This window comes from Kogia breviceps, chromosome 9 (genome assembly GCF_026419965.1).
Source record: "Kogia breviceps isolate mKogBre1 chromosome 9, mKogBre1 haplotype 1, whole genome shotgun sequence".
Taxonomy (NCBI): Eukaryota; Metazoa; Chordata; class Mammalia; order Artiodactyla; family Physeteridae; genus Kogia; species Kogia breviceps.
The window spans coordinates 79475159-79502863 of NC_081318.1; the positions used below are offsets into that span (position 1 = coordinate 79475159).

The window sequence follows — 27705 nt, forward strand, 5'->3', positions numbered from 1 at the left end:
TCTCTTCACTTTTGCTTGTCTGCAGAGGTTTTGATTTCTCCATCGAATCTGAATGAGATCCTTGTCAGGTAGAGCAATCTTGGTTGTAGGTTCTTCCCTTTCATCACTTTTAAGTATATCATGCCACTCCCTTCTGGCTTGTAGAGTTTCTGCTGAGAAATGAGCTGTTAACCTCATGGGAGTTCCCTTGTATGTTATTTGTCATTCTTCCCTTGCTGCTTTTAATAATTTTTCTTTGTCTTTAAATTTTGCCAATTTGATTACTGTGTGTCTCGGTGTGTGTCTCCTTGGGTTTATCCTGTATGGAACTCTCTGCGCTTCCTGGACTTGGGTGGCTATTTCCTTTCCCATGTTAGGGAAGTTTTCAACTATAATCTCTTCAAATATTTTCTCAGGTCCTTTCTCTCTTTCTTCTTCTGAGAGGCCTATAATGCAAATGTTGTTGCATTTAATGTTGTCCCAGAGGTCTCCTAGGCTGTCTTCATTTCTTTTCATTCTTTTTTCTTTATTCTGTTCCACAGCAGTGAATTCTACCATTCCGTCTTCCAGGCCACTTATCCGTTCTTCTGCCTCAGTTATTCTGCTATTGATTCCTTCTAGTGTAGTTTTCATTTCAGTTATTGTATTGTTCATCTTTTTTGTTTGTTCTTTCATTTTTCTAGGTCTTTGTTAAACATTTCTTGCATCTTCTCGATCTTTGCCTCCATTCTTTTTCCTAGGTCCTGGATCATCTTCACTATCATTATTCTGAATTCTTTTTCTGGAAGGTTGCCTATCTCCACCTCATTTAGTTGTTTTTCTGGGGTTTTGTCTTGTTCCTTCATCTGGTACATAGCCCTCTGCCTTCTCATCTTGTCTGTCTTTCTGTGAATATGGATTTTGTTCCACAGGCTGCAGGATTGCAGTTCTTCTTGCTTCTGCTGTCTGCCCTCTGGTTCATGAGGCTGTCTAGGAGGCTTGTGCAAGTTTCCTGATGGGAGGCACTGGTGGTGGGTAGAGATGACTGCTCCTCTGGTGGGAAGAGCTCAGTAAAACTTTAAACCACTTGACTTCTGATGGGTGGGGCTGGTTTCCCTCCCTGTTGGTTGTTTGGCCTGAGGCAACCCAGCACTGGAGCCTACCTGGGCTCTTTTGTGGGGCTAATGGCGGACTCTGGGAGGGGTCACACCAAGAAGTACTTCCCAGAACTTCTGCTGCCAGCGTCCTTGTCCCCATGGTGAGCCACAGCCACCTCCTGCCTCTGCAGGAGACCCTCGAACACTAGCAGGTAGGTCTGGTTCAGTCTCCCCTGGGGTCACTGCTCCTTCCCCTAGGTCCCAATGTGCACACTACTTTGTGTGTGCCCTGCAAGAGTGGAGTTTCTGTTTCCCCCTGTCCTGTCGAAGTCCTGCAATCAAATCCCACTAGCCTTCAAAGTGTGATTCTCTAAGAATTCCTCCTTCCCTTGCTGGATCCCCAGGTTGGGAAGCCTGATGTGGGGCTCAGAACCTTCACTTCAGTGGGTGGACTTCTGTGGTATAAGTGTTCTCCAGTCTGTGAGACACTCACCCAGCAGTTATGGGATTTGATTTTACTGTGATTGCACCCCTCCTACCATCTCATTGTTGTTTCTCCTTTGTCTTTGGTTGTGGGGTATCTTTTTTGGTGAGTTCCAGTGTCTTCTTGTTGATGATTGTCCAGCAGCTAGTTGTGATTCTGGTGTTCTCACAAGAGGGAGTGAGAGCACCTCCTTTTACTCCGCCATCTTGGTTCCTCCCTCTCTAAGCACTTGTATTTCCTGGTCTAAGGGATAACTTCACAAGCATCTGCCTCTAAAGATGCACTAAACTGAGTTAGTCTTCCTTCCACATCTCATATCTGTTCTTCCTCATGTGTTCCTTCTTGGTAAATGATTCCTATCCCACCAGTTCTTTAAATCGGTCTTTCCTTTAATTTTCCCATAATTTTTCTTACTACTTCTCACATTCAACATCTTATCAGTGAACATAATCCATTGGTTCTACTTTCCCATAATCTCTACATATGTCTTGTTTATCATACAAGTCCACATCACCGTTATTTCTTACCAGTCTTCTAAGTAATCTTCCTGCCTTCTATCTTGCCTTAGTATATATTTTTTTCCTACAGCAGCCAGTGATCTTCTTAAAATAGAAACCTGGTAATGTCATTACTAGGTTTAAAATACTTCATTGGTTTCCCTTTTAGCCATTAGGACAATAAACTCCTGAATAATAAACTTCCTTTTTATGCTGGCCTCTGCTTAACTTTCTGCATCCTGTCTGACCACCTCTCTCTCCTGTTGCACAACATTCTCTGTTGTTTCTGTGACCTTGCACCTGTGTTTCTTCTACCTGAGAAACTTATTCTTCAGGTCTTGAATTACATGTCATATCTTCTGAGAAAAACTTTCCCTAATTCCTTCAAAGCAAGATCAGTTATCCCTTCTATTTCTCACTGCATTCGTTCCACACTCATTTTTCGCTTGTTATGTGCAATTTGATAATTGCTCTGTTTAACTGTTGGTATTCCCTCACAGATAGTAAGCACTATGTAGGCAGAAAACATTTCATCACAATATCCCCTAATCTTCCACAATTCAGCACATAGAGTAAATGATTAGGAGATATTTGATAAATGAAAATATAAATGTAAGTGATTACATGAAGTATAGAGATTGCTAATTGGAGTAACATTCTGTAGATTATTAGAATGAGAGCAGATAGAGAGAGGCCTTATATATATAATGGAAGGGAAATAATTCTTCCACAGAAAGGAAGAAAAGAACAATTGTGGTGGGTGTGAAGGAAGCAAAAGGAGAGAGTTCTTACTGAATGGCCTTGGTCTCAGCAGTATAACAAATTAGAAAGTCCATCTTTGGTGGGTAGATTGAGAGATGGCACATTAGTTGTTCTGAAGACAATGAGAATGATTTTAAACAGTAGCTGATAATAAGTCTAAGGTGAGCCACTAAAAGTAAATAAAATATTTACGTAGCAACACTAGAATTCTTGTTTAGGATAAATAACTTGAATTTATAGCAAATCAATTTACTACAATTACATGGTTTTCTTCATCTTGGCTTAGGTATGGGGGCAAAGGGAAAAAAAACTTCTGGGGTTTCATAGGCAGGTAAGTGGAGGTTTAGGAGGCCAAGAGGTTCTAGGATGATAGGGAAGACAATTAGAATGACTGGTTAGAATGTTCATGTAATAAAGAGGGGAATTCACCAGAGGGGAGGGGAATAGACTGAGAGAATAAGAGGAGCAAGGAAGGGAGAGGCAAACTTTGGGGCATAAGTAGAAAATGAACAGTGAGCCGAGATTTTGGCCAAAAAACAAAGATTTTCTAAATTTGAAATATTAGAAGAATGTCTTCTTTTAAATTTTTGGAAGAGATCGACTAAAGATCTAATTTATTTTGAAATAAGAGTGAATGTTTTTTCAAGTATAAGATATAGCCTAAATTTCTTGAAGACAAGTCACATTGTTTTTCTTTGATAATCTCTTTTACTCTTTTAATATATTTGGCTTTTGTTTTCTATGCCTAATGGTATTTTTTGTCTGTATCTGAAGCTATGTCAAACTCTTAATTCACCTACCAAATCCTGTGTGCCTGTAGTATCAGATACTAAAGGAGAGACTAGAATTGAAGGCCCTTTTAACAATTAATGTACGTGATACAAGTTATCAAACAAGTGATAACTTGTTTGAATTATTTCCTACTAGAGTCCACATTTGTAAGATGATAATTATCTTCACATATTTTAGAGATGGAAGCATGATGCTAGATAACTCCTTTTTTCATGCCCAAATGCTAACTTAAGAGAATATCTATAAGTATAAAATATTGTTTGCTTTGTTGTCATTTGTATGCTTCTAACATCACTTTTGCTAGATTGTAGCTTTCTGAAAACAAGGGATATATATTATTCATTTTGTTTTCTACATAGTGCATTGCATGTATTTGTGATCAAATAAAAAGTAGTTGAATTTAATTACTTGAAATCCTTTAAGTTATTCAAGTGTTTATATGAACAACTTCCTTAATATGAGAGGTAGTATTAAACCGACTTCTCTATTTTTTCATCATTAAAGCAGGAGAAAGTACGATTTTTCACTTTAATTCTGCAGCTGGATTATAATGAGATCTTATAATGAGAACTTAACATGTGATTGAGGCTTCCTTTTAGTATCATCATCATAACAACATAGTACATTTGTTAATATTTTACAAAGCTGTTTCACATGCACTATTTAAGTTTAAAATACTTTTTTGTATGTGAACTGTTTATGACACAAGGTGAATTGAACTTAACATGAAATAAACCCAATTTGAAAATTAGGCAACTGAGATCTGAGAGGTAAGAGTCTTGCTAAAATGTCACAAAAGTTGTAAGTGATTGAACTGAGTTCTATCATGTGTACGTCAGTGCTATATATCTGCATGCACATGCACGCACACATACATGCACATGCTCAATTTCTGAATCTAGAAATCTGACTTCATCAGTGGGGTAGTAATTATTGCGTTTGTAACATAATTCGTACTGTTGTCACGTTAATCCACTCACCATTCTTCAGGAGACAAAAACATGTATACAAATATGTTTATGAATATGATTAGTAGAAATTTATGAAGAAAAACCACCTTTGCAACATTTATTAAAGTTGAAGTAAAGTATTATTAAAAATTCTAGTCCTGATTCCAAATTTTGAGGTTTTGTTCTCCTTCTCTTATTCCACTGGCATACTGAACTTGAAATATGAATAGGTAATATTTCATAGGTTTTGCATTATTTACAGGGTCTGTATAATTTGCCTGAAAAAGATAGTGGGGTGTAGCCCTGTGAAATATACTAAGTACATGGTCCCAGAGCAAATGCTAAAGGAAAGTTACAAGTGTAGTACACATGACAACATGATTATGCACAGGTGAAAAGTTTAGGACTAAATAAGATGGATAAAGCTGGTTTCAATATTCTGATCCTTTTCCTGGTATCTTAAGTATGGTGCTGACCTAGATGTGTATATTTCATCGTTAACTTGATAACATAAATACACCATGGGAGTAAAAGTAGGTTATTGTGAGAACTTAAATACCTGCAAAGATCCTAAGTGCTTTCAGTGAAACAAACTCAGCTTCTTAGTATGTTACATTGTCAAAGCCGTGAAGCAATTACATTTTGTTAAATAGTTTATATGAGCCCACAGCCTTATCAAGCCAGGTACTTACCGAAGTATGTTTTGAAGTGGGACTCTAGACATCACAAATACACCTTCTGCATAATCTAGGCAGTCTTGTTTTTTCCTTTTCTGTTTCCTTGTCTTCTTGCACAGATATTCATTGAATGCCCACAGTGTTTTAAGCTCTAGGATCATAGCATCAAACAAAACACGCCAAGTCCTTGTTCTCATGGAACTGATATTCATTGGGATGGAGAGGCTGATAGACAATAAGTAAATGAAGATTAAAGAGAGACAAAGGAACAGAGAGATGTAGCATAGCAGGTGTTTCATAATGATAGGAAGAAAAGTAATGCATGTGAGTAGGAGTAAGGCTTTCAGCACTTTAAATCAGGGTAGTCAACAAAGATGTCTTTGATAACATAATATTTTGAACAAAGACCTGAGTAAAAATAAGAATCCTGTCTTTAGAATATATGAAGGCAGAGAGTTACACAGTGAGGAAAAATCTGAGGCAGTACTGAGAGTGCTTGACCTGTTTGAGAACCAGGAAGGGGTTTGGTATGTCTGCCTAAGAGTAAGTTAGGGAAGGGAAGGGTAGGAAGAAGAAAAGTCATGTGAGGTAGCAGAGACCAGATGGTGGTAAATGACTTCTGGTCACTGGAAGGAGTTTGCATTTTATTGTGTGTGATTTGAAAAGATGTAGGAGGGTTTAGAATTGTCTGAAGTGACATATCAGAGGTGCATACTATTGTGTGGAGACTCAGAGAACTCAAGGGTAACTACACGGTTTGGGGCTTGAGTACCTCATAAATGACAATGCCATTTAATGAGATGGGGTACAACTTGAGAAAATTTCTTTTGTTTTATATGAATTTCATCTCTCCCCTCCCACCTAGTTTTTCCTTGAAGGTGGAATAGACCAATTGGTAGTTTGATTTAAATTATTTTATGCTTGAAAGAAAGAATAACAATAGTGATGACAATAAGTAATATTTGATAGGCCTTATACATTGCAAAATGTTTTAACATCCAGTAATGCACCTGCATTATATGGTCACACAGAGGATTTCTGCACCTACTCCTAACTTTACAGAAAAAAATAATTTTTGAGACGTAAGGTGATTTGCAACATACTTTAAAATACATAAAGAACAGTTCACATCTACTGAAAAAGAGTGAACTAAAGAGAGATTAGGTCTTGAAATATGTCACATAGGGGTTAAGAGAAAACTGAAAATGGACTGTAATGCATGGTCTTATTTACCCAACTGTGAATTAATATATATGCTATAATTTGTCTCTCAGATCCAAGGTTCATTAGTGCCCACCTCATCCCAGAAAGTGACAACCCTGAAGATGACAAAGTGTATTTTTTCTTCCGTGAAAATGCGATAGATGGAGAACACACTGGAAAAGCCACTCACGCTAGAATAGGTCAGATATGCAAGGTGAGGTAAAGAAAAAAATGAGGAGGGTATCATTGTCCAATCGCAGTTTTTTCCTTTTCCACCTTTGTACAAATATAATGAAAAATATGGCTAAAAAGCTTGACTGATCACTATAAATATTTAAATAGCAAAAAAAGATTGAAAACATAGTTGCTCATGAATAACTTCATAGTCAAACATAGAGGTACAGGTTGTGAGGTGTTATTTCACAATTACATTAAATAATATTAGTTTGAAATTCTAGGGAAATAATTTTTTTCATATTACCTGGGAAAATATAATTTTTGTATTCTCAGACCTAGCATAGGTTTCTACAGTGTATACATTTTCAATGAATATTTTTTGTTGGAAATAACTCAAGTATGAATATAAAAGAGATAAGTGTCAAAGCTTGTTCTTATGAATTGATTATAGCATCCTATATACACATGTGCACACACACATAATTTTGAAGCTCTGAACTTTCATATACTGTGTGGCACAAAGTCAGATGTGATATGTATTATAATGTTAGATATATAGAATAAAACATTGGTCAGTAAATACTGATGGATTAATTAGTATCTGTGAAAATATGATAACAATACTATTCTTACTTTCTATACTGTATAGTACAGTATATATGAAATATGAATGAAGTTAACTGTTATTATATATTAAAACACCTTTCATCTCAAGAAAAATCACAAGGCCAAATCCAGTTACTGCCTTAAAATGAAATTATTTCTTTTTTTAAAAAAATCATGAAATTAAAAAAATCCCTGTCTTGGGAGTGGGGGTATCCTCTTTCCTATCCCAATCATGATCTAATTATTTATCTGTAGTATATTAAATTACTGGAAAATTAAAAGTTTTAACGCTCTGGAAACATGCAAATGATATATGCAATATATGAGAATCTTTTCTCCACAAAATATAAGGCATATTTAAAAGCAGTACTTACAAGGGTTAAAAAAATCTTTATACTAAATAAAATCGTATAAACAAAATATAAATCAGTGTTATATTTTTGACGAAAAAGTTATTTTCCTTCAAACATATGCACACAAATACTATTTTATAAGACTATAAGTTACTGGTGAATCCATACCACCATAATAGAATTTATTGCTACATCAGGTTACAGTTTCATTTTCAGTGAGAAGGTACTTTTTCAAAATTTTTGCTATAGAATGAGTTTTCTTTATTAAGATTTATGCCAATGTTTTTTCAACATGCTGTGTGTAAAGTCAGCATTGCGTCAACTGAGCTTATAAAAATATTTGATGCTAGCATGCTTTTGTTTGTGGTGTATTTTCAGTATGGGTTATAAGGCATGCAGTTATTCTTTCATTCAGTAAATACTCATTAAGTGCCTACTATGTGCCAATGTGCTTACCTCTGTGAACCAGCCTACTTAGGTGAGTAAAATCTTAAGGAAAACTTACATAAGAAAGAGAGACTAAAAGCAAACCAAAACAAACACAAGAGTAATATAGTTCATTGCAAAGTGGTAACAGAATGGAAAAAGTACAGTGACTTTTTAATGCTAAGGCATATTTATTATAAGTCACTCCTTGAACAAGATTGGAGTGAATAGATTTCACCAAAAATATAATAAGAAAGCATAGTTACTTGTAGGCAGTCATTTAAAATTCATTTCTCAGTTTGAAAAAAGAGGAATTGTGTTTTGTGTCTGTCTCAAGATATGAGAAGATAAGATATTTGAAATTATCATTTGCATCCACAATTTCTAAAACCATTATCCTCTCCTCTCAGAATGACTTTGGGGGCCACAGAAGTCTGGTGAATAAATGGACAACATTCCTCAAAGCTCGTCTCATTTGTTCAGTACCAGCTCCAAATGGCATTGACACTCATTTTGATGAATTACGTAAGTAGCTGATGATGTCATATAGAGAATATTCAAACTTTGCCATTACCTTCAAAAATACAACTTTCTCCAATTTTGTTTTAAAACAGAGGATGTATTCCTAATGAATTCTAAAGATCCTAAAAATCCAATTGTATATGGAGTGTTTACAACTTCCAGGTAAATAACACTTTGCTCTCTTACTATCATAGAAAATTCATGTCCTTTAGATGCTTTCCAAGTTTCCATAATTTGTGAAAATATTTTTGAAAGAACAACGTCAGCTAAACCTTTGAGATCTTGTGCATTCTTGGGTGCCTGAAATAAGTCATGACCTACATCATTTTTTACATAAATTTTTAGCAAAGAATTCATTACTATAAATTTAATGATGAAAAATGTATGCCATGCCCTATGTATAGCTTTGACTTTAAAAATTTGAGTGAAATGTAAAATATTATAAACATAGAACTCTGAGTTTTGTTAAAAGTTTGTAGTGATATAAACTAAGGGTGAAAAATCTTTTTCACTCCCCTCTCGTTTCTCTTCTTCTTTGTCCCTACCCCCTCTTCCTCTCTCCCTCTCTCTCTCTCCTCCTCCTTCGCCATCTCCCCCTCTCTTCCCCCTCCTCCTTTCATCATTCCCCATCTGCCTCTAAGCTCTTGCCGTCAACCAAGCGGTAATTATTTCCTGACTATTACATTCAGCATAAAGTTTACATTACCTGGAGTTGCTAAAAGAAACATATATTTAAATGCATATAATGAGGGATATGCATTTGGATATGTATAAATGTTTAAAAGAAAAATAATTTAAAATCAAGTCAGGAAAAGTGCTACAAGGGACTGTGATAGCATAAAGAAAGATTAACTACAATGTCCAACACTGATTTTTTCTGTAAATATTAAAGCCATTACAAACTGATTGGACATTTTTACTTAATTTTTAAAATAACATGTAAAAATTAGAAAAACTATATTAGTAAAACCAGATGCAATTTCCCATACCTAAATATTTCTCCCCTTTGGTATAAAAACAGAATGACCACTAAAGAATGTGGGAGGCTCAAATTAAACAAATATTAATCCATTTCTTCTGCTTCCTCATTGCTTAGTACAGTAGTTTTTAGTCTTACGCTCTCGTCAGAATCGCCCAGAGAGCTTGTTAAAATACAGATGCTAGGCCCCGCCCTCAGTCTCTGATTCAGTAGGAAGGGGTAGGGCCTAAGAACTCATTTCTAACAAATTCCCAGGTGATGCCCATGCTGTTGGTCTAGGAACCACACTTTGAGAATCACTGGCTTAGTGGGTAAAATAATTTCACCTGTCTGCTTCAGCGAGATTGATGTCATATATGAGTTAGTCTTAATAGCTGTAAATCCTAAAAAGATCTTTCGATGATGATGGATTCCATCAATCGATAAGCAAAGTGTATAACAATGAAAAAGGGACACATAAACATTACAAACTACTATGATGTATCAAATATGTATTAATTTGCCACTTATTCCATTATGAAAATATTGTTAAATTCTATAAGTATTTACTGAAATTTACTGTGTGTCAAGTACCATGCGATATGTAATTTATGTTACAGAAGCCAGGCATGGTTCCTTCCCTCATGAAGCTTGCACTCTACCAGACATTGTCTAGATGCAGCAGTTTTCAATAATAAACTCTTATTACACATGTTTTTCATTTGGTCTAATTTTTATGTAATTTTCTATGGGTAGAGATTGATTAAAAGGTATGTATTCCATATTTTTAGTGTGCACAACTGTTTTATATCTTTGTATAAATAAATCCCTCAAGCTGTATTTATATAAGCAAAATAAAATGGGAAATTGTGGCAGATTATGGTAAACTTCCAATTTGCTTCAATTACCTGATTTTTTTTGTCCAACAAAATGATGGGGATAATTGCTGTACTACTCCACTTTTGCTAGGGTATAATAGCTACTAACTTAAAATGATTTTCTGTGTTGGAAAGAGATGATTTTAAATGCCTTCACACAAATCGAACTCTGTTACTTGATGAAATACTTTTGGTTTAGGAGTTAAAAATTGTAATATAACACATTGACTATTCATCTTCTGCACCAGTTTCAGTTTATAAAATGTGTTCTTAAACATTCTTTCTTTTTTTTTTTTTTTAATTTTTTAAACATCTTTATTTGAGTATAACTGTTTTACAATAGTGTGTTAGTTTCTCCTTTACAACAAAGTGAATCAGTTATACATATACATATATGTTCCCATATCTCTTCCCTCTTGCATCACCCACCCTCCCACCCTCCCTATCCCACCCCTCTAGGTGGTCACAAAGCACAGAGGTGAACTCCCTGTGCTATGCGGCAGCTTCCCACTAGCTATCTAATTTACTTTTGGTAGTGTGTATATGTCCCTGCCACTCTCTCACATCGTCACAGCTTACCCTTCCCCCTCCCCATATCCTCAAGTCCATGCTCTAGTAGGTCTGTGTTTTATTCCAGTCCTACCACTAATCTCTTCATGACATTTTTTTTTCTTAGATTCCATATATATGTGTTAGCATACGGTATTTGTTTTTCTCCTTCTGACTTACTTCACTCTGTATGACAGACTCCAGGTCTATCCACCTCATTATAAATAACTCAGTTTCATTTCTTTTTATGGCTGAGTAATATTCCATTGTATATATGTGCCACATCTTCCTTATCCATTCATCTGTTGATGGGCACTTAGGTTGCTTCCATGTCCTGGCTATCGTAAATAGAGCTGCAATAAACATTTTGGTACATGACTCTTTTTGAATTATGGTTTTCTCAGGGTATATGCCTAGTAGTGGGATTGCTGGGTCATATGGTAGTTCTATTTGTAGTTTTTTAAGGAACCTCCATACTGTTCTCCATAGTGGCTGTATCAATTTACATTCCCACCAGCAGTGCAAGAGAGTTCCCTTTTCTCCACACCCTTTCCAGCATTTATTGTTTCTAGAGTTTTTGATGATGGCCAATCTGACCGGTGTTAGGTGATATCTCATTGTAGTTTTGATTTGCATTTCTCTAATGATTAATGATGTTGAGCGTTCTTTCATGTGTTTGTTGGCGATCTGTATATCTTCTTTGGAGAAATGTAAACATTCTTTCTTGTTTAAACATTTCCTGGTTTCAGCAATGATGCTTAAGTCTTAACATAATACCAAAGTTTATATTTTTATTTTATCTGATACCAGAATTAATCATTACCTTTCAGATTTTGTATATATGTTTTTCCTATCAGTGTTTACATATGATATGAATGTATATATTTATATTGTGTATTGTCTATTTATGAAATGAATATGTATATGTTCTATGAGTACTAAAGGTGTTTTCATCCATGCCTTCTAATTTGGAGCAATCATAATTTTGCACTCTTATGTATTATTAAAATATATATAAACATGTGACTTAAAAAATCCCAAACACTATTTGAGAATTTATGTTCAAGTATTGATAACTGCTATCTGAAATTTTAAAACTCAGTATAAATAGCTCTGTCACTGTGTAAAGATGAAAGTCTGTTTTTGTTCTGTTTGTCTTTTTTAGTAACATCTTCAAGGGGTCAGCCGTGTGCATGTATAGCATGAGTGATGTGAGAAGGGTGTTCCTGGGTCCATATGCTCACAGGGATGGTCCCAACTACCAGTGGGTGCCTTATCAAGGAAGAGTCCCCTACCCACGACCAGGAACTGTAAGTGGCTTAGGTGTTTAAGATAGGAAGTGAATAAATTTATGCTGAAGGTTTTTTAAAAAAGCACCTACATACATATTAAATATAGATAATGTAAAAGAAAAATTCCAAGACTATAAATGAAAGAAAGGCAAGGATTTTTCTCTGATAACCATGAAATTCCACATTTAAAGACATGTTCTTCACAGGCATCAATACTTAAGTTCAACACTTACCAGTAGTTAATACCAATAATTTATGAGAAATAGAAACTGAGCAGGTAGGGCTTATTTATCTTCTTTTCTGAAAGAGACATAGTAAAAATGGCTTTCATGGAGAGTTGAAACAATTAGGATTCACATAGACTTGCTCTCTCTGATTGTGGCAAAGGCTCAAGAATTGCCCATTAAATAGGAGGAAACAAATTTAAATCAATATTATCTTCCTATGGAAGTGGGACACATCTCTCAAATAGGTAAAGAAGATATGCAAGGAAGAAACAAACAAAAACCTCATGGAAAGGGACTAGGTGTTTTAATATATGCTGTCTACTATCGCTGACCTCTCTCCTTCCAGCAATGTTGTGCACATTCAGGCTTAAAAAAAGGAGGACAGAGCTCAAGATAAAATCAGCTTTAAGTCTGCAGTTTAAAGTAGGGAGAAAAAAAGAAAAGACTGATACAGTAGAAAGTGGGTGAATATGACGTCAGATGTTCTAGGATATGTGGATGGAACCATCCAGTGCAACCTTTCCTAACCCTAAGAATTTTTTTTTTAACATCTTTATTGGAGTATAATTGCTTTACATGGTGTGTTAGCATACGGCATTTGTTTTGCTCTTTCTGACTTACTTCACTCTGTGTGACAGACTCTAGGTATATCCACCTCACTACAAATAACTCAATTTCATTTCTTTTTATGGCTGAGTAATATTCCATTGTATATATGTGCCACATCTTCTTTATCCATTCATCTGTCGATGGACACTTAGGTTGCTTCCATGTCCTGACTATTGTAAATATAGCTGCAATGAACATTGTGGTACATGTCTCTTTTTGAATTATGGTCTTCTCAGGGTATATGCCCAGTAGTGGGATTGCTGGGCCCTATGGTAGTTCTATTTGTAGTTTTTTAAGGAACCTCCATACTGTTCTCCATAGTGGCTGTATCAATTTACATTCCCACCAACAGTGCAAGAGGGTTCCCTTTTCTCCACACCCTTTCCAGCATTTATTGTTTGTAGATTTTTTGATGATGGCCATTCTGACTGGTGTGAGGTGATACCTCATTGTAGTTTTGATTTGCATTTCTCTAATGATTAGTGATGTTGAGCATCCTTTCATGTGTTTGTTGGCAATCTGTAAATCTTCTTTGGAGAAATGTCTCTTTAGGTCTTCTGCCCATTTTTGGATTGGGTTGTTTGGTTTTTTTGATATTGAGCTGCATGAGCTGCTTATAAATTTTGGAGATTAATCCTTTGTCAGTTGCTTCATTTGCAAATATTTTCTCCCATTCTGAGGGTTGTCTTTTTGTGTTGTTTATGGTTTCCTTTGCTGTGCAAAAGCTTTTAAGTTTCATTAGGTCCCATTTGTTCATTTTCGTTTTTATTTCCATTTCTCTAGAAGGTGATAACCCTAAGAATCTTTATGGAAATAATTTCATATGATAAAAAAGCTTGTCTTTAAGTTTAACCATTATTTTAATTTCATGTCAGTTTTATTGTTAAATTCAAGTAAATGATGTTTTTAGATGAGTTTATTAGGCATAGGGTGCTTTTAATCTTCTTTATTTTCTGTAAAATTTTTTGCTAAACTTATTTATGAGCATTTCATAAAGATTACTTCTAGCTGATGGAGCTTGTAGGTAAAAAACCTAAATAGGCTTTCAGAAGAAAAAATGAACAAAATAGACTATCCATTGATTATAAGAAGCCTGTTTTAACAGATTTATGCATACATACATATGTATATGTATGTGTGTGTGTGTGTGTGTATGTGTGTGTGTGTGTGTGTGTATATATATATATACGTATATATATATATACATATATATATATATATACGTATATATATATATAAAATAGTATATTCAGTAGCCCAATAATTGTTCCCATTTCACAGATGAAGACTCTGAGGCAGAGAGGAGCCAAGATTCATTCCAGGCAGTTTGATTCTAGAGCCGGAATTCTCACCACGCATTGTTCATAGAGAGTTGTTATGACATGGTCCATTAAGTCAACAGCGTGAACCAAGTGCTGGAGGCAGAAGACAGAAAGCACTGCCTAAGCTAAGAATTAGGGAGGGGCTGCCAAGAGGAGGCAACACCTTGCTCTGTGATTAAAATTCACTTAGATCAATCCATTAATCCCCAAAGGGGGCAGCTGAGAATATGTCATTCCATCAACACTACTGGAGAAAAACATATTAAGAGGCCTTCAAGCAATGTGTCAATAGAAGGGCATTATCTTTATTTTTAAAGAAAAACCTACAGCTTAAGTAATACTAAATACAAAAATAAAAGTAAGGCAAGAAAGTGAGACAAATTGTAAGATAAAAATCTAAAATAAATCTCTTCATTTTCAATCATTTCTAAATGTTCACAGGTTGTTTTAAAATGGTGGTAGAAAAGCAAAAACAATTAATGTTATAATATATGTTTTATCGTTTCTTCTAGGAGTTTTTACAGCTATTTGATATTTCTATAACATTAAATAAATAATTTTTAAATTTACTTAAATAAAAAGTAATTCCCCGGGCTTCCCTGGTGGCACAGCGGTTGAGAATCCGCCTGCCAATGCAGGGGACACAGTTCGTGCCGTGGTCCAGGAAGATCCCACATGCTGCGGAGTGACTGGGCCCGTGAGCCATGGCCACTGAGCCTGTGCATCCGGAGCCTGTGCTCCGCAACAGGAGAGGCCACAACAGTGAGAGGCCCGCATACCACACACAAAAAAAGGAATTCCCTAAATCCCTTAACTATTATATTAGTGTATTATTGTGTGTGTATCTGTATACTACATACATATATACTCATAAAGAGATATTCTTCCTTTTTCAAAATAGCTTTATTTCATTTCTCATGAATTATTAATGATCTGTGATAAGGTAATGGCAGAGACAATTGATTTCTCCTTCTAAGTCTCTTGTTAGATCAAGAACCACTCAACTACATTTCAGCTCTCAAACTCTTACATTAAATGGCAGAAATTAGTTAAGTGTAAGACAAAAAGCAAGAGACTGGAGATACTGTACTCTGAATGCTTGCACCACATAATTAAATGCAGTGAAAAGAGACAGTAAAATCTGAATTTTCTTGTTTTTGTTTTATTGCCTTAAGTGGAGCATTTAAATCTGGAGGTGATATTATGACAGTGTACAGCACAGCCTGTCTGGCTCTCCCTATGACCATCATCTGTTCTGCTTGGTCCATTCTGATTGGTCAGCTTCTGTGCCATGCAAGTTGTTAAACACATTGAATAACACATCTCTTTATCCCTAGAATTGCTGTAATTATTAAAGAAATAATACTTTTGGTCCTTTTTGTGGTACTTCTTCAGGGTTCTGTTAAAAATAAAGTGATAAAGAATAGTTTATATTGTCTTTTAGTTTGAAGAGAGCGTTTATATTTTAGCATAACACCATAGGGAAAAAATGAAATGCATTCAAGAAAATTTTTGATTTTCTCTAATCTAATGATTAATAGCATTTAGTTATAACATATTCCACTCATTATTTCAAATACTTCATTTAAACATAAAGTATATGGTGTTGTCACTAATAGAGTCATCAGACTTCTCCTGTACACTGAATTCATTAGATGCATTTGCAATTTTTGGTAAGAAATGATGACATCCCATCGAGACTTAAAATATGTTTAGAAAATGTATATTATATATTACATCTACTAATTTAAGTAAAAGTATTTTGTTTTTTAGTTTAACAGTTACTTTAAAAAATTACAGAATTAGATTCCTAGTTCATTGAGGCCATATATTATATAAATTATCCTATTCATTATATTTTAATCAAAAGATAATATTTTCTTTATCTTAATAGTGTCCCAGTAAAACATTTGGTGGATTTGAGTCTACAAAAGACCTTCCTGATGATGTTATAACATTTGCCAGAAGTCATCCAGCCATGTACAATCCAGTGTTTCCTATTAATAACCGGCCGATAATGATCAAAACAGATGTAAATTACCAGTTTACACAAATTGTAGTAGATCGAGTGGATGCAGAAGATGGCCAGTATGATGTCATGTTTATTGGAACAGGTAAATGTTTTAACTTCAGCTCTAAATGTTCTTCCAGAACATTGCATCTAACTAATTAAGTATACTAAGAACTGAAGGAAGACTTTATAGTCACTCTCAAGGTATAGTTAACCTCTAATAAATGACTAAAAAACCTGAACATTCTCCCATTCCAATGTGTTATTTTTTTAGGCAAGTTGACATATATTTATCAATTTAAATTAAATTTCCTTCTCAAGCAAAAGTTGATAAATGTAATCAGGTAAAGCTATTGATTAGGTGAACAATCAATGTCTATAATTGAATAATAACTCTTTTCTGAACAGTGGCTTTTCAGGAAAAAAATGTATTGCTCAAATCGTGCATAAAATTCCCAAGACGTTCAATAAAAGTTCTAGAATATATTGATGCAAAATTATCTGAACTTTAAAATTATCATAGAGTGCAAATCTTCCAGAAAATAAATTTTGGCAACAAAATTTGTTTAGTGTTTTTACCATACAATGAGAAACAAAACAAAGCAAAACAAAACTTCATCAGAAAACCAACAAAGTGGACCTATGGAATCTTCATGTACATTTTAGATCCATTTCTATAGAAGTTTAATGACGTATTTTTACCAATTCCATAATTAGAAAGAAACATTTTATAGGTATATTTTCAGGATGAATTCCATTGCTATTATGACATATTATTTAATTTTTCCCATACTCTCTTTAATAATACTATTTTAAAAGCACCAGTTACAAATCTGAAACTTGCTACTTAGGGTCAGATTCCAAGGTAATAAATTCCTAGTCTCCATTAACGTTGTTAACTGAAATAAATCAATGGGAAACAGAGTGACTGCTTCACTGAAACCTGTATAATAACATTTATTTTCCCTTGGTGAGAACAGAGAAAGAAATTGCATTAAGTACAGGGGAATGGCAGCTGCGCAGTAAGTGCTTTAAAGACTTAAAGTTTTATAACAAAATTGTGATATACTTACGTTATCATGTGTTAAGTGTCAGGTTCTGAGCAATACATTACAGTCTGCGTTTATGAGTGAGAAAGTTTCTCTATCAAATAAAAGAATCCCAGGGAGACCTCGAGTTCAATAAAAGTCAATGAATTGCAAGTATCAACTTCTGGTTATAAATATCTTGAGAAATTATAAGATGATAGGATTTCTAGAATTTCTCTTCAATAAATATTAGTTTATCACTAATGTCAAATTATAATTAGATCTCTTTACAGAGTAATTAAACTTGTTCAGTAATGTCACACTTGCCTTTTTCTTCACCTCTGGCCTAAACATGTTGAGAAGTCCCCCACTCATTGTCAATGCAACAAAAGCTTGCTTCCGGCTATTTGACCAAAGAAACCTAATCATGAATTTTCAGTTCTTCCTGGACGCAAGCCGTCTTTAAATGAACCAATTTCATGAGCATGTTGAATGTCTGAGGATGTGGATGGCTATCGGTCAGCACAGAACAGGGTCATCTGTCAACAAAGTAAATTGATTACAGTAATTTTATCTTTTAAGTAAGTTACACATTGATCCTAGTTGAGTAATCTGATTCAATTTGTGTGAAATTGTTTGAAATACTACTCAGTAAAACTTGATCTGGAATGCAGATAAAATTATTTTGTGGTATTGGAGACTGATCAGAGGCACTGAGTATATTAACCTAATTTACCCTTAATCTTTGGTGTTATGAGTAGTCTAAGGTCCTGTAAACAGAAGGATCTGCTTAAAAGAGAGATTCTTTTTTTTTTTTTTTTGACTTTACAAGGGATACACTAGCAACCTTTCTTGGTCTCATATAGCACATCATATTGATCCCCTGAAAATGGTTATCTGTGGTATGAATATATTGAATTATTTTTCTGGTGTAACTTTACTGGTAAGATTTTCTTCTTGAATAATTAGACTGTTTAATTTGATTAAAGTGAGCCAATTGAAGCTAAAAATAATTTATCAACTGATCAGAAATGGAATGTTGAAGAGTCAAATTTTTGAATTTAATAAACCCCTGTTCTTTATTTTATCAAGAATAGGAACCCATCTGTAAGTACTGGAAAATAGTAGCTTCTTATCCCAACTTAGAGGAAAAGTGCCAGCTCTTATCATTAAAACAATTTGTCTCTTTTAACAATGAATAAACAGTGCTTTAAATCTCTATAAAATGTATTCATTTTAAGTTTTCATTATTTATGGTTCTGAATTTAAAAATTTTTTAGTACTCTGAAGTTGATTGAACAGCATGTTAATTAAACCAACTTGCTAATCAAAATTGATTAGCCAGTTTTTGAAAAACCACTGTAATAAGTAATCCAAGGTGTTTACTTTGAGAAATCAGATTATTGTCATTTATCAGGTAATGGTCATTGAGCTGTTGTTAGGGGCCTCTAACTACTGAAGTCTTCCTCGTGGGAAGAAGATGAGCAGCCAGGCTCTGAGGCTCTAACTACTTTCGTTGCTTGACAACATTCCTTCCATTTTGCTTATATATTAAGTATTCATAGTAGTTCCTGGTTGCATAACAAAAATGGGAAAAACCTGTAATATCAAGCCGGTATTTTTTTTTCTTTTTTTAGTTTATTTTGTTATAGAATGAAAGATTCTTTTAAAATTCTATAGTGCTTTACAATTTTCAAAAGTTTCACACAGGGCTTCCCCGGTGGCGCAGTGGTTGAGAGTCCGCCTGCCGATGCAGGGGACACGGGTTCGTGCCCCGGTCTGGGAGGATCCCACGTGCCGTGGAGCGGCTGGGCCCGTGAGCCATGGCCGCTGAGCCTGCGCGTCCGGGGCCTGTGCTCCGCGGCGGGAGAGGCCGCGGCGGTGAGAGGCCCGCGTGCCGCAAAAAAAAAAAAAAAAAAAAAAAGTTTCACACAGATGATTTCATATAACCCCATAATAACCCTTTTTTCCCCTACCTCTATATCGCCCCTCCCCCTTCTGCCTCCCCACTGGTAACCACTCATTTTGTTCTCTGTATCTGTGAATCAGCTTCTGTTTTTGTTATAGTCACTAATTTGTTGACTTTTTAGATTCCATATATAACAGATATCATACAGTGTTTGTATTTCTGTCTGACTTATTTTACTTAGTATAATGCCCTCCAAGTCCACCCAAGTTGCTATAAATGTCAACATTTCTTTCTTTTTTATGGTTGAGTAGTAGTCCATTGTATATACATATACCACATCTTCTTTATCTATCCATCTGTTGATAGCAATTGTAAATGGTGCTTCTAGGAACATTGGAGTACATGTATCTTTTTGAATTACTGTTTGGGTTTTTTTTTTTTTGGTTTTTTTTCTTGGCTATATACCCTGGAGTGAAATTCCTGGGTCATATGCTAGTTCTATTTTTAGTTTTTTGAGAAACCTCAACACTGTCACACTGGTATTATTTTTAGTTTAGTTTAGTTTTGTTTTTGAGACACCTGATGGTTGAGATTAGAAATACAAATAATCCAACCTAGTGATTATTTTATATATATATATATATATTTTTTTTTTAATTACACAGGGTTAGGATAAAATCATCTCCAAAGCTTCAGATATTTCTAAAAATTCAACTATTTTTATTCCATAGCTATGTTTATACTTTATCTAGTTTCATGAAATGTATTAGTATATATTACTAATGCTGTAACAGTAAAATAAATTTTAAAATGCTGACATCAAAATGTTCTTTCTGGTCAAATACTGATTTCATTCATTAACACTAAACTCTGTTCAGATCTATTTAAATTGTGGTCTTCTCCACTTTCTTTCAAAGATGTTGGAACCGTTCTTAAAGTAGTTTCAATTCCTAAGGAGACTTGGCATGATTTAGAAGAAGTTCTGCTGGAAGAAATGACAGTTTTTCGGGTGAGTGCTGCTTAATTTCAAGTGTCAACAAGTTCCTTTGTATGTCTTTCCCCCAGGACAGCTGCACAGTGAACTTGGTATGGACAAGCAGTCTAGCCTAGCATACCCTTCTAATTAGCTTGTCAATTAGAAAGCCAGACACTAGTCAAAATAAACCTTGAAACTTTCAATGCTAGTTAAATCAAAAAATGTAAAGAAATATATCCTTGGCTCATATTTTGTTTTCTCAATGATAAATTATATGATTTACATTTTATATTATTTATGTAAGTTACCTCAATGAACAAACCCTGTGTGCCTCCTACCCTCCAAATCCCCTCTTTCTCACTTAATGGTATAACTGGGATGATAGGTAACTTCCATGAATGTATTAAAGGAAATACATTCAGAATGATAACGGAATGAAGACATTTCAATAATTTTTTAGCTTATTTGTGAATTGTTTTATCATATTTTCCTAAAGAAATCATTTGTTAGCCAAAAAAAGTTTCTGAGGTTTTTATATCACTTGTGGAAAATCTGTTATGAATTCCTAGTCTACACAATTAAGAAGAGTACAGATAGTTGTCCTTTTGTCCTGAATCACTGATGGCCCAAGTAGGTTTATATAGGATTGAGGGTAGAGGCAGCAGTATATGGATTTAAGTGAGGGAGGAAAACTGAAGTAATGTAGCATACACCACAGTGTTCTGTTGTTCTTTTAGAAAGCCAGCTAGGAGGAAGAGTTTGAATTGAAGCACACCTTGATATAAATCATTTATTAAATATAACAGAGAAATAGATGCCTATCAAAGGTGTTATTTCAGTTTTTGATAAAAAAGAAGACAAAACTCTGAGACATTTATAACTACAAAATAAACTGGAATTAGAAGAATTTCATGTACAGAAAATGAGAAAATATTGGATCTAGTCTCACAATTTAAAATTATCTCATTTAGTCTCCAGAAATCTCAGACACTTTATCTATAACATGAAGTGGATGGATTAAAGTTTTCAGTTGTTTAAATATTTTGATTGTAAGCAAAGTCTTCCCAAGACTTCTTTTAGCCCCATACTTCTAGACCAGTTTATTAACACAATAGAGCTCTTGCTCACTATTCAGTAATACTTTGAAGAGAAAATAAAATATGGGAAGCTTTTAACATATATATTGATTCAAGTAAAATTATGATTAGCTTTGAAACAGATAACTGGTACATCATGACACAGACATCTTGTAATAACTAAACAACGTTCTAATGGGAAGGGCTTAGGTTCTTCAGTCATAGCTACATGGCAGTTCTGTTTGGAACACATACAGTCCCTCTGAGCTTCCCTAGCAGGAAAAATAATACCTACCTCACAAGGAAGCTAGAAGAATTAGAGACACTATATGTAGAACATCCAGGACAGTGCCAGTTCCTGTGCTCAGAATATTTTTGTCAATATAATTTTACTTGTTTTAGTTTGTCTACACTGAATATAAGCCACATTCTCAGTAGCCTTCTCTACTAATCCTTGGTTTAAGTCTTAAAATAACACAATCATCATAATTCTAGTATGATTTTTTTAAATCAGGCACTTGGACCTTACTTTGTCTGGTATAGAATGATGACTAATCCCTATCTTTCACCAAGTCCCATTTCATTATTTATGCATTGATACTTTATCCTACAAATTCAGAAATACAATTATGCAAATAGACTGTGTCAGTAATACAGGGCCCATCTAGATTTAGCAAACAAATTATGGGCACTGAGAGGCAGATACATATATTGCTGTCTTGTGTCCATTGTTGTGTCTCCAGAGCCTGAACTGTGTTTTCAACCTACATTTATTAAATGAATAAAGGAATCAGTATTTATGCAAAAATGAAAAATGAGAAATTAAAGAGTTTAAGGTCTTCTTAGGGAGACCCTGCTTAAAGTGAGGTGCCAGAGTATGAGGAAGATAAACCGAGAACAGCAAAAAGTTATCCTGCTGATTATATCCCATATTATTCTAGTAGAAAAAAATTTTTACCAATTCTGTATTTTTGGAAATCTATATTACCACCACTGTTGCAAATGAAGTTACAGGAGTACTAAAATATTGTTAACTTTAGAACTTCTTAACTATTTCCAGAATCTTTTACTTTTGAATTTGTCATGGTTCCTTTGCATATTCCCCTTCAGTTATAGTATATGATTATAACAAGTTCTATTTACTAATTCAACTGTAAACAAACATGTCTACCATTGTCCTGGCACAATGCTAAGTTCTGGTGATTCAGAGATGAACACCATAAACATGGTCCCTGACCTTGTGTAGCTTAGAGACTCTTCCATGTTATCCTTCATAGTTTCAAGTACTTAATTTATTATCTTTTAGTACAATTAAGTTTTATCTTGTAGAATAGTATCATTATGTCATACCATTTTAAAAAATAAGGTTCTTTTTATCTATTATTTAATTATTTTCCAGGATTTTATGAATCAGGATATGTATAATTTTGCAGTAATATGTATTCTAGCTAATTTTCATTCCCTACATCTCTGGGAATTTAAGTTTACGTTTCACATCTTATCTGTGTTTTTTAATAGTAAATCAACTTTTAGTTTAAAAATATTACTCAAAGCTGAGCTATTAAATGACTTTTAACAAAATCTTGAGAGGTTGGAAGCCAACCATCTTGCCAATACAAATATTTAATGTCTATTAGATTTTATTAGTGTTTTGCAGTTTCCAGAGAAATACACAGCCGAATTACACCTATAATAACTATTGAATGACTTTTTTGTGGTTTTTTTAAGATATCATGAGAGAGGTTCTTTATTCAGTTTTTAACAATTAGGTATAAATACGTAATATTGTGCTTTCATGGAAATGATTGTTTATGAGTTTATAATTTTGTTAAAAGATTGTTTGCAACGTGGGACACATCTTCCAGAGATAAACGTTCCATTTTTCTCCCATATTCTGTGCTATGCATTGTTGTCATTATTATTTCGTTGGCATTCAAGTAGACAAAACATATTTGGGCAGAGTTTAGAGAAATATTTTCTTTCAGCATTCTATTCTATCAGGCAAAGTTCATACATATATTGTGGTCTAGCAATTGGAATTTTTAACTGTCAAACTTTGTTTAATTTTGCAGAAGGAGGGCAAAAAACACATTAAAGTAATTTCTATATACACTGAAACAAGCAGAGAAATGTTACAGTTTCTGTATTTTTATTTGAGCCTTGCAAGTCATTCCAGTTAACATAAAATAAAATTTAAAAGGGTTAACTTGAGCACTGTGGTAGTTTGACAAGGTAAATAGACAAGGAACAGATTTAGGGTCCTGGTGGTATCTGAGACTCTTAGATTTTAAAAAGAAAGACATTTAATGTCAACCAACCAATTAATTTTACCATAATATCATCTCCAGGAGACCATGTTCATTATGTGTCTTTGCTAGACTGAATAACCAAACCTCATATAAAATCCGGAATTAAAGCCAGTACTATGTCCATTGCCATCTTGAGGTTGGTTTTAGGAAAACACCCTGGCTAATCACAGAACATTCCAGTGGTTCCAGTTACATCTAAGATACTTTTTTCTGGGTAAAATCAAATCCCGATCAGAGTATAGAAAGAAAAATATTCCTCAGTAATAAAATTTCCATTTTAGAGTAAAATTTTTGTAGGTAACAAGATGTGAGATAAAATTGGCCTTGGTATAGGACTCTAGAAATGACTTTAAATAGCCATTATATATTCAAAATGGTATCAAAGTACTGAGACACAAACCTGATTCCAAATATTACTTGAAACCATAAATTTGTGTTTGAATCTCATTTACTATGTGATTCCAAACAAGTTGGTTAAAGTCAGTTGAGCCTCCACTTCTTCATTTCATAAATTTTTGGTTTTTTTTAAATGAAGATTCCTGGTAAATTGTAGCTATTGTTAACTAGTTATACAAATGAAAATCTCATTTAAAATAAATGCTTGAAAATTCTACACCTATACCTTGTTAAAAAGATATTCAAAAGGTATGAAAACCAGATGTATGCTGATTTTTACTTTACCCACATTGAGATTTTTTTTTCCAGTCCAAAGAGGGTTTTACTTTTGAGACGGTGGGGTGTTCAAGTCGCAATGCATTTAGTACAGTGGGTTTTATTTATAGTCCTATTGACTGCAAAGGATTGCAAGGCAGTTACATTGATAACACATGCATTTTAAACCCAATTTATGCAATATTCCATGAACAGCTGAGCAAATAAGTGAAAGAGTTTAATTTTCATTCAAATGTAAATCATAATTGCTGCTTTCCAAAACCTAGTCTATTAACTCATTCTAAAGGAGCATCAGCATGCATAGCATCCAGGGAGCTCTGTCAGATTCTCCTGGGATCAGCAGGTTGAAAAGCTCTGCAAGTGTGCCAGTTTAATAAGGACTAGATTTAAATATCTGAAAAAAATATATAGCAAATTAGAGTCTTAGAAAATCTTGAAAAGATGCTAAGTTTTTAATTTCATTTTTACTTGAACTCCAATTAAATTTGCACTTGAAACCAGTTTCATGAAAATGCTTATGAAGCTACATCTGTTTTAAATGAAAGTTATATTCATCACCAACTAGGGCTCAGAAAAAAATATAGCTTATTGAAATGGATGTCATCTTAATATATTGTCTATTAAAATTCAACCACAGGCAGCGTATAGCACATCCTATTCCAAACTGTTATTAATTTCCTGGTCTAAAAAATAAGTAAGTTTTTTTTGTTTGTTTGTTTGTTTGTTTTTTTGTTTTGTTTTGTTTTGTTTTTGCGATCCGCGGGCTTCTCACTGTTGTGGTCCTCCCGTTGGGGAGCACAGGCTCCGGTCGCGCTGGCTCAGCGGCCCTGGCTCACAGGCCCAGCTCTTCCGCGGCATGTGGGATCTTCCCAGACCGGGGCACGAACCCGTGTCCCCTGCATCGGCAGGCGGGTTCTCAACCACTGCGCCACCAGGGAAGCCCAGTTTCTTGTAATTAAGAGATTCTAGGATCTTAAACGAACGTTAAAATTATGATATGGCACAATGAAGTTTCTTGTGTATTGGGATTTGTTTTGTTTTATAATTTATGTATGAAGTGATCATTTCCATCTACCGTACATTTAATTTTTTGTATTGTCAATGAATGTGAAATGTCTGAAAATTCACCAGCTTCACTTTTATATAGTTTCACTGAAGTTTTTAAAAGAACTGAGACATAGCTAACTTTCATTTTAATTATACTAGCTGTTGATTCTCTAAGAAGTACTTTCCTTGAACCTTGGCTATAAAATTTATTTCATGAAAGTCCCTATGAAGTTAGCTACTTACATAACCACATAACCATTTTTCCTGTGAAACTCTTGGAATGGAAGAAGCTACTGTGGAATATTTTCCTAACTCTTTTAAATTCTTTGTTTGGGTTCACTGATTCCAATATTATGTAAACCTAAACACAATAGTCAATTTTGTTTTTTAAAACTAAAATTCTATGATGCAGTAGCCCCTTGATTTTTGTGATTTGATGCTACTAAATTCCAAAGATCTTATTTCTGTATAGAGAAAATTGGTATATATTTCTTTCATCGTAGTTGTCTTTATGATTGACAGTTCCTATAGAAAATTATTTTTAATATCATTAAACTCCAAAAATGGGAAATTATGGGAAATCTCTAGCTTATCCCATCAAATTAATTTACATTCTAAATCATTTGTCCAATTTGTGTCTCGGGCAGGTTGTCTTAAATTTGTTAACAAAATTCTGTGCTCAGCTTAGATGTCAGGGTTCAAAGTGGAAATTTGCAATTCTGCAGTACTCAGGGGATAATTATAGCCACAAGGGTGGATAAGCCCACCAGGAACATAATGTGGCATCCAAAGAAGAGTGGAAAGGAGTCAGCAAGGCAAGGCAAATGTATGAGGAATGGCTGAGATACAAAAAGACTGAAAAAGGCTAAGAATAGTCAGTAGTTTCATGGCATAATGAAATCTAAAGGAGGAAGCAGTCAAGAAGAAATGAGTGGTCAATAGTGCCATATCAAACAAGAAGTCCAGCAATAATAATAGACTGAAAGCTTCCATTCAGCATCAGTGATTTCTCTTTCTGAGAATCGTAGGCCACCTCTCTAGAGTAAGGGCTAGACTCAGTGGGCTGAGGGATGAATGGCACTGAATGGGACATGAAGAAGTAAAGATTGTGAGTGCAGAATATTCAGATTATTTTCAAAGAAATTACAGGTAACTTTAAAGGATTAAGGAAAAACTTCTTTTAAAGGATGGCCTCCTTTATCTCATATACAAATTCAGTTGAAGGAACGGAGTATAATGGGGAGAGTAAAAGAGATAGGAGAGAAAGGGAAAAATTGGTAGGGAATTCATTTATTCATTCATTCACTCATTATTTAACAAATATTTATTGACAAATTGTAAATTACACTTAACCTTTGAACAACTTGGGGGTTAGGTGCACCAACCCTCCAGGCAGGGGAAAATTTGAGTATAACTTTACAGTTGGCCCTCCATATCTGTGGTTTTGCATCCATGGATTCATCCAGTGCTGATAGTGTAGTACTATAGAATTTACAATTGAAAAAAATCCACGTCTAAGTGGACCCACAAAGTTCACACCCCTTTTGTTCAAGGGTCAACAGTAGGAGCAACAATCCCAGGTATGTGGCAGTGCATGAAACAGCCCAAAATCCCAGGCCTAAATTAGTGTGTCGGGCGGTAGGGGGTTGGGGAGGGCTGGGGCCAGGGAAGATAAACAATTAAGAAAACATATGAGATATTGGTTCAAGATGACAGAGTAGAAGGGCGTGCTCTCACTCCCTCTTGCAAGAACACTGGTTCAAGATGACGGCATAGAAGGGCGTGCTCTCACTCCCTCTTGTAAGAACACCGGAATCACAACTAACTGATGAACAATCATCAACAAGAAGACACTGGAACTCACCAAAAAAGATACCCCACATCCAAAGACAAAGGAGAAGCCACAATGAGAAGGTAGGAGTGGTGCAATCACAATAAAATCAAATCCCATAACTGCTGGGTGGGTGACTCACAAACTGAAGAACACTTATACCACAGAAGTCCACCCACAGGAGTGAAGGTTCTGAGCCCCAAGTCAGGCTTCCCAACCTGGGGAATCTGGCAATGGGAGGAGGAATTCCTAGAGAATCAGACTTTGAAGGCTAGTGGGATTTGATTGCAGGACTTCGACAGGACTGGAGGAAACAGAGACTCCACTCTTGCAGGGCACACACAAAGTAGTATGCGCAATGGGACCTAGGGGAAGGAGCAGTGACCCCATAGGAGACTGAACCAGACCTACCTGCTAGTGTTCGAGGGTCTCCGGCAGAGGCGGGAGGTGGCTGTGGCTCACCATGGGGACAAGGACACTGGAAGCACAAGTTCTGGGAAGTACACC

At 34.9% G+C, this 27705-nt stretch overlaps 1 protein-coding gene across 1 annotated transcript in view; it reads left to right on the plus strand.

Moving 5' to 3' along the window:
* Nucleotides 1–27705, plus strand: part of SEMA3A (semaphorin 3A) — a 237765-nt gene that overhangs the window by 180418 nt on the left and 29642 nt on the right. Inside the window, exons 7-12 of the mRNA XM_059074056.2 lie at nucleotides 6492–6634; nucleotides 8393–8507; nucleotides 8597–8666; nucleotides 12055–12199; nucleotides 16234–16453; nucleotides 20205–20296. Coding sequence (XP_058930039.1) covers nucleotides 6492–6634; nucleotides 8393–8507; nucleotides 8597–8666; nucleotides 12055–12199; nucleotides 16234–16453; nucleotides 20205–20296 — 785 coding nt within the window. The remainder of the gene's footprint in view (nucleotides 1–6491; nucleotides 6635–8392; nucleotides 8508–8596; nucleotides 8667–12054; nucleotides 12200–16233; nucleotides 16454–20204; nucleotides 20297–27705) is intronic.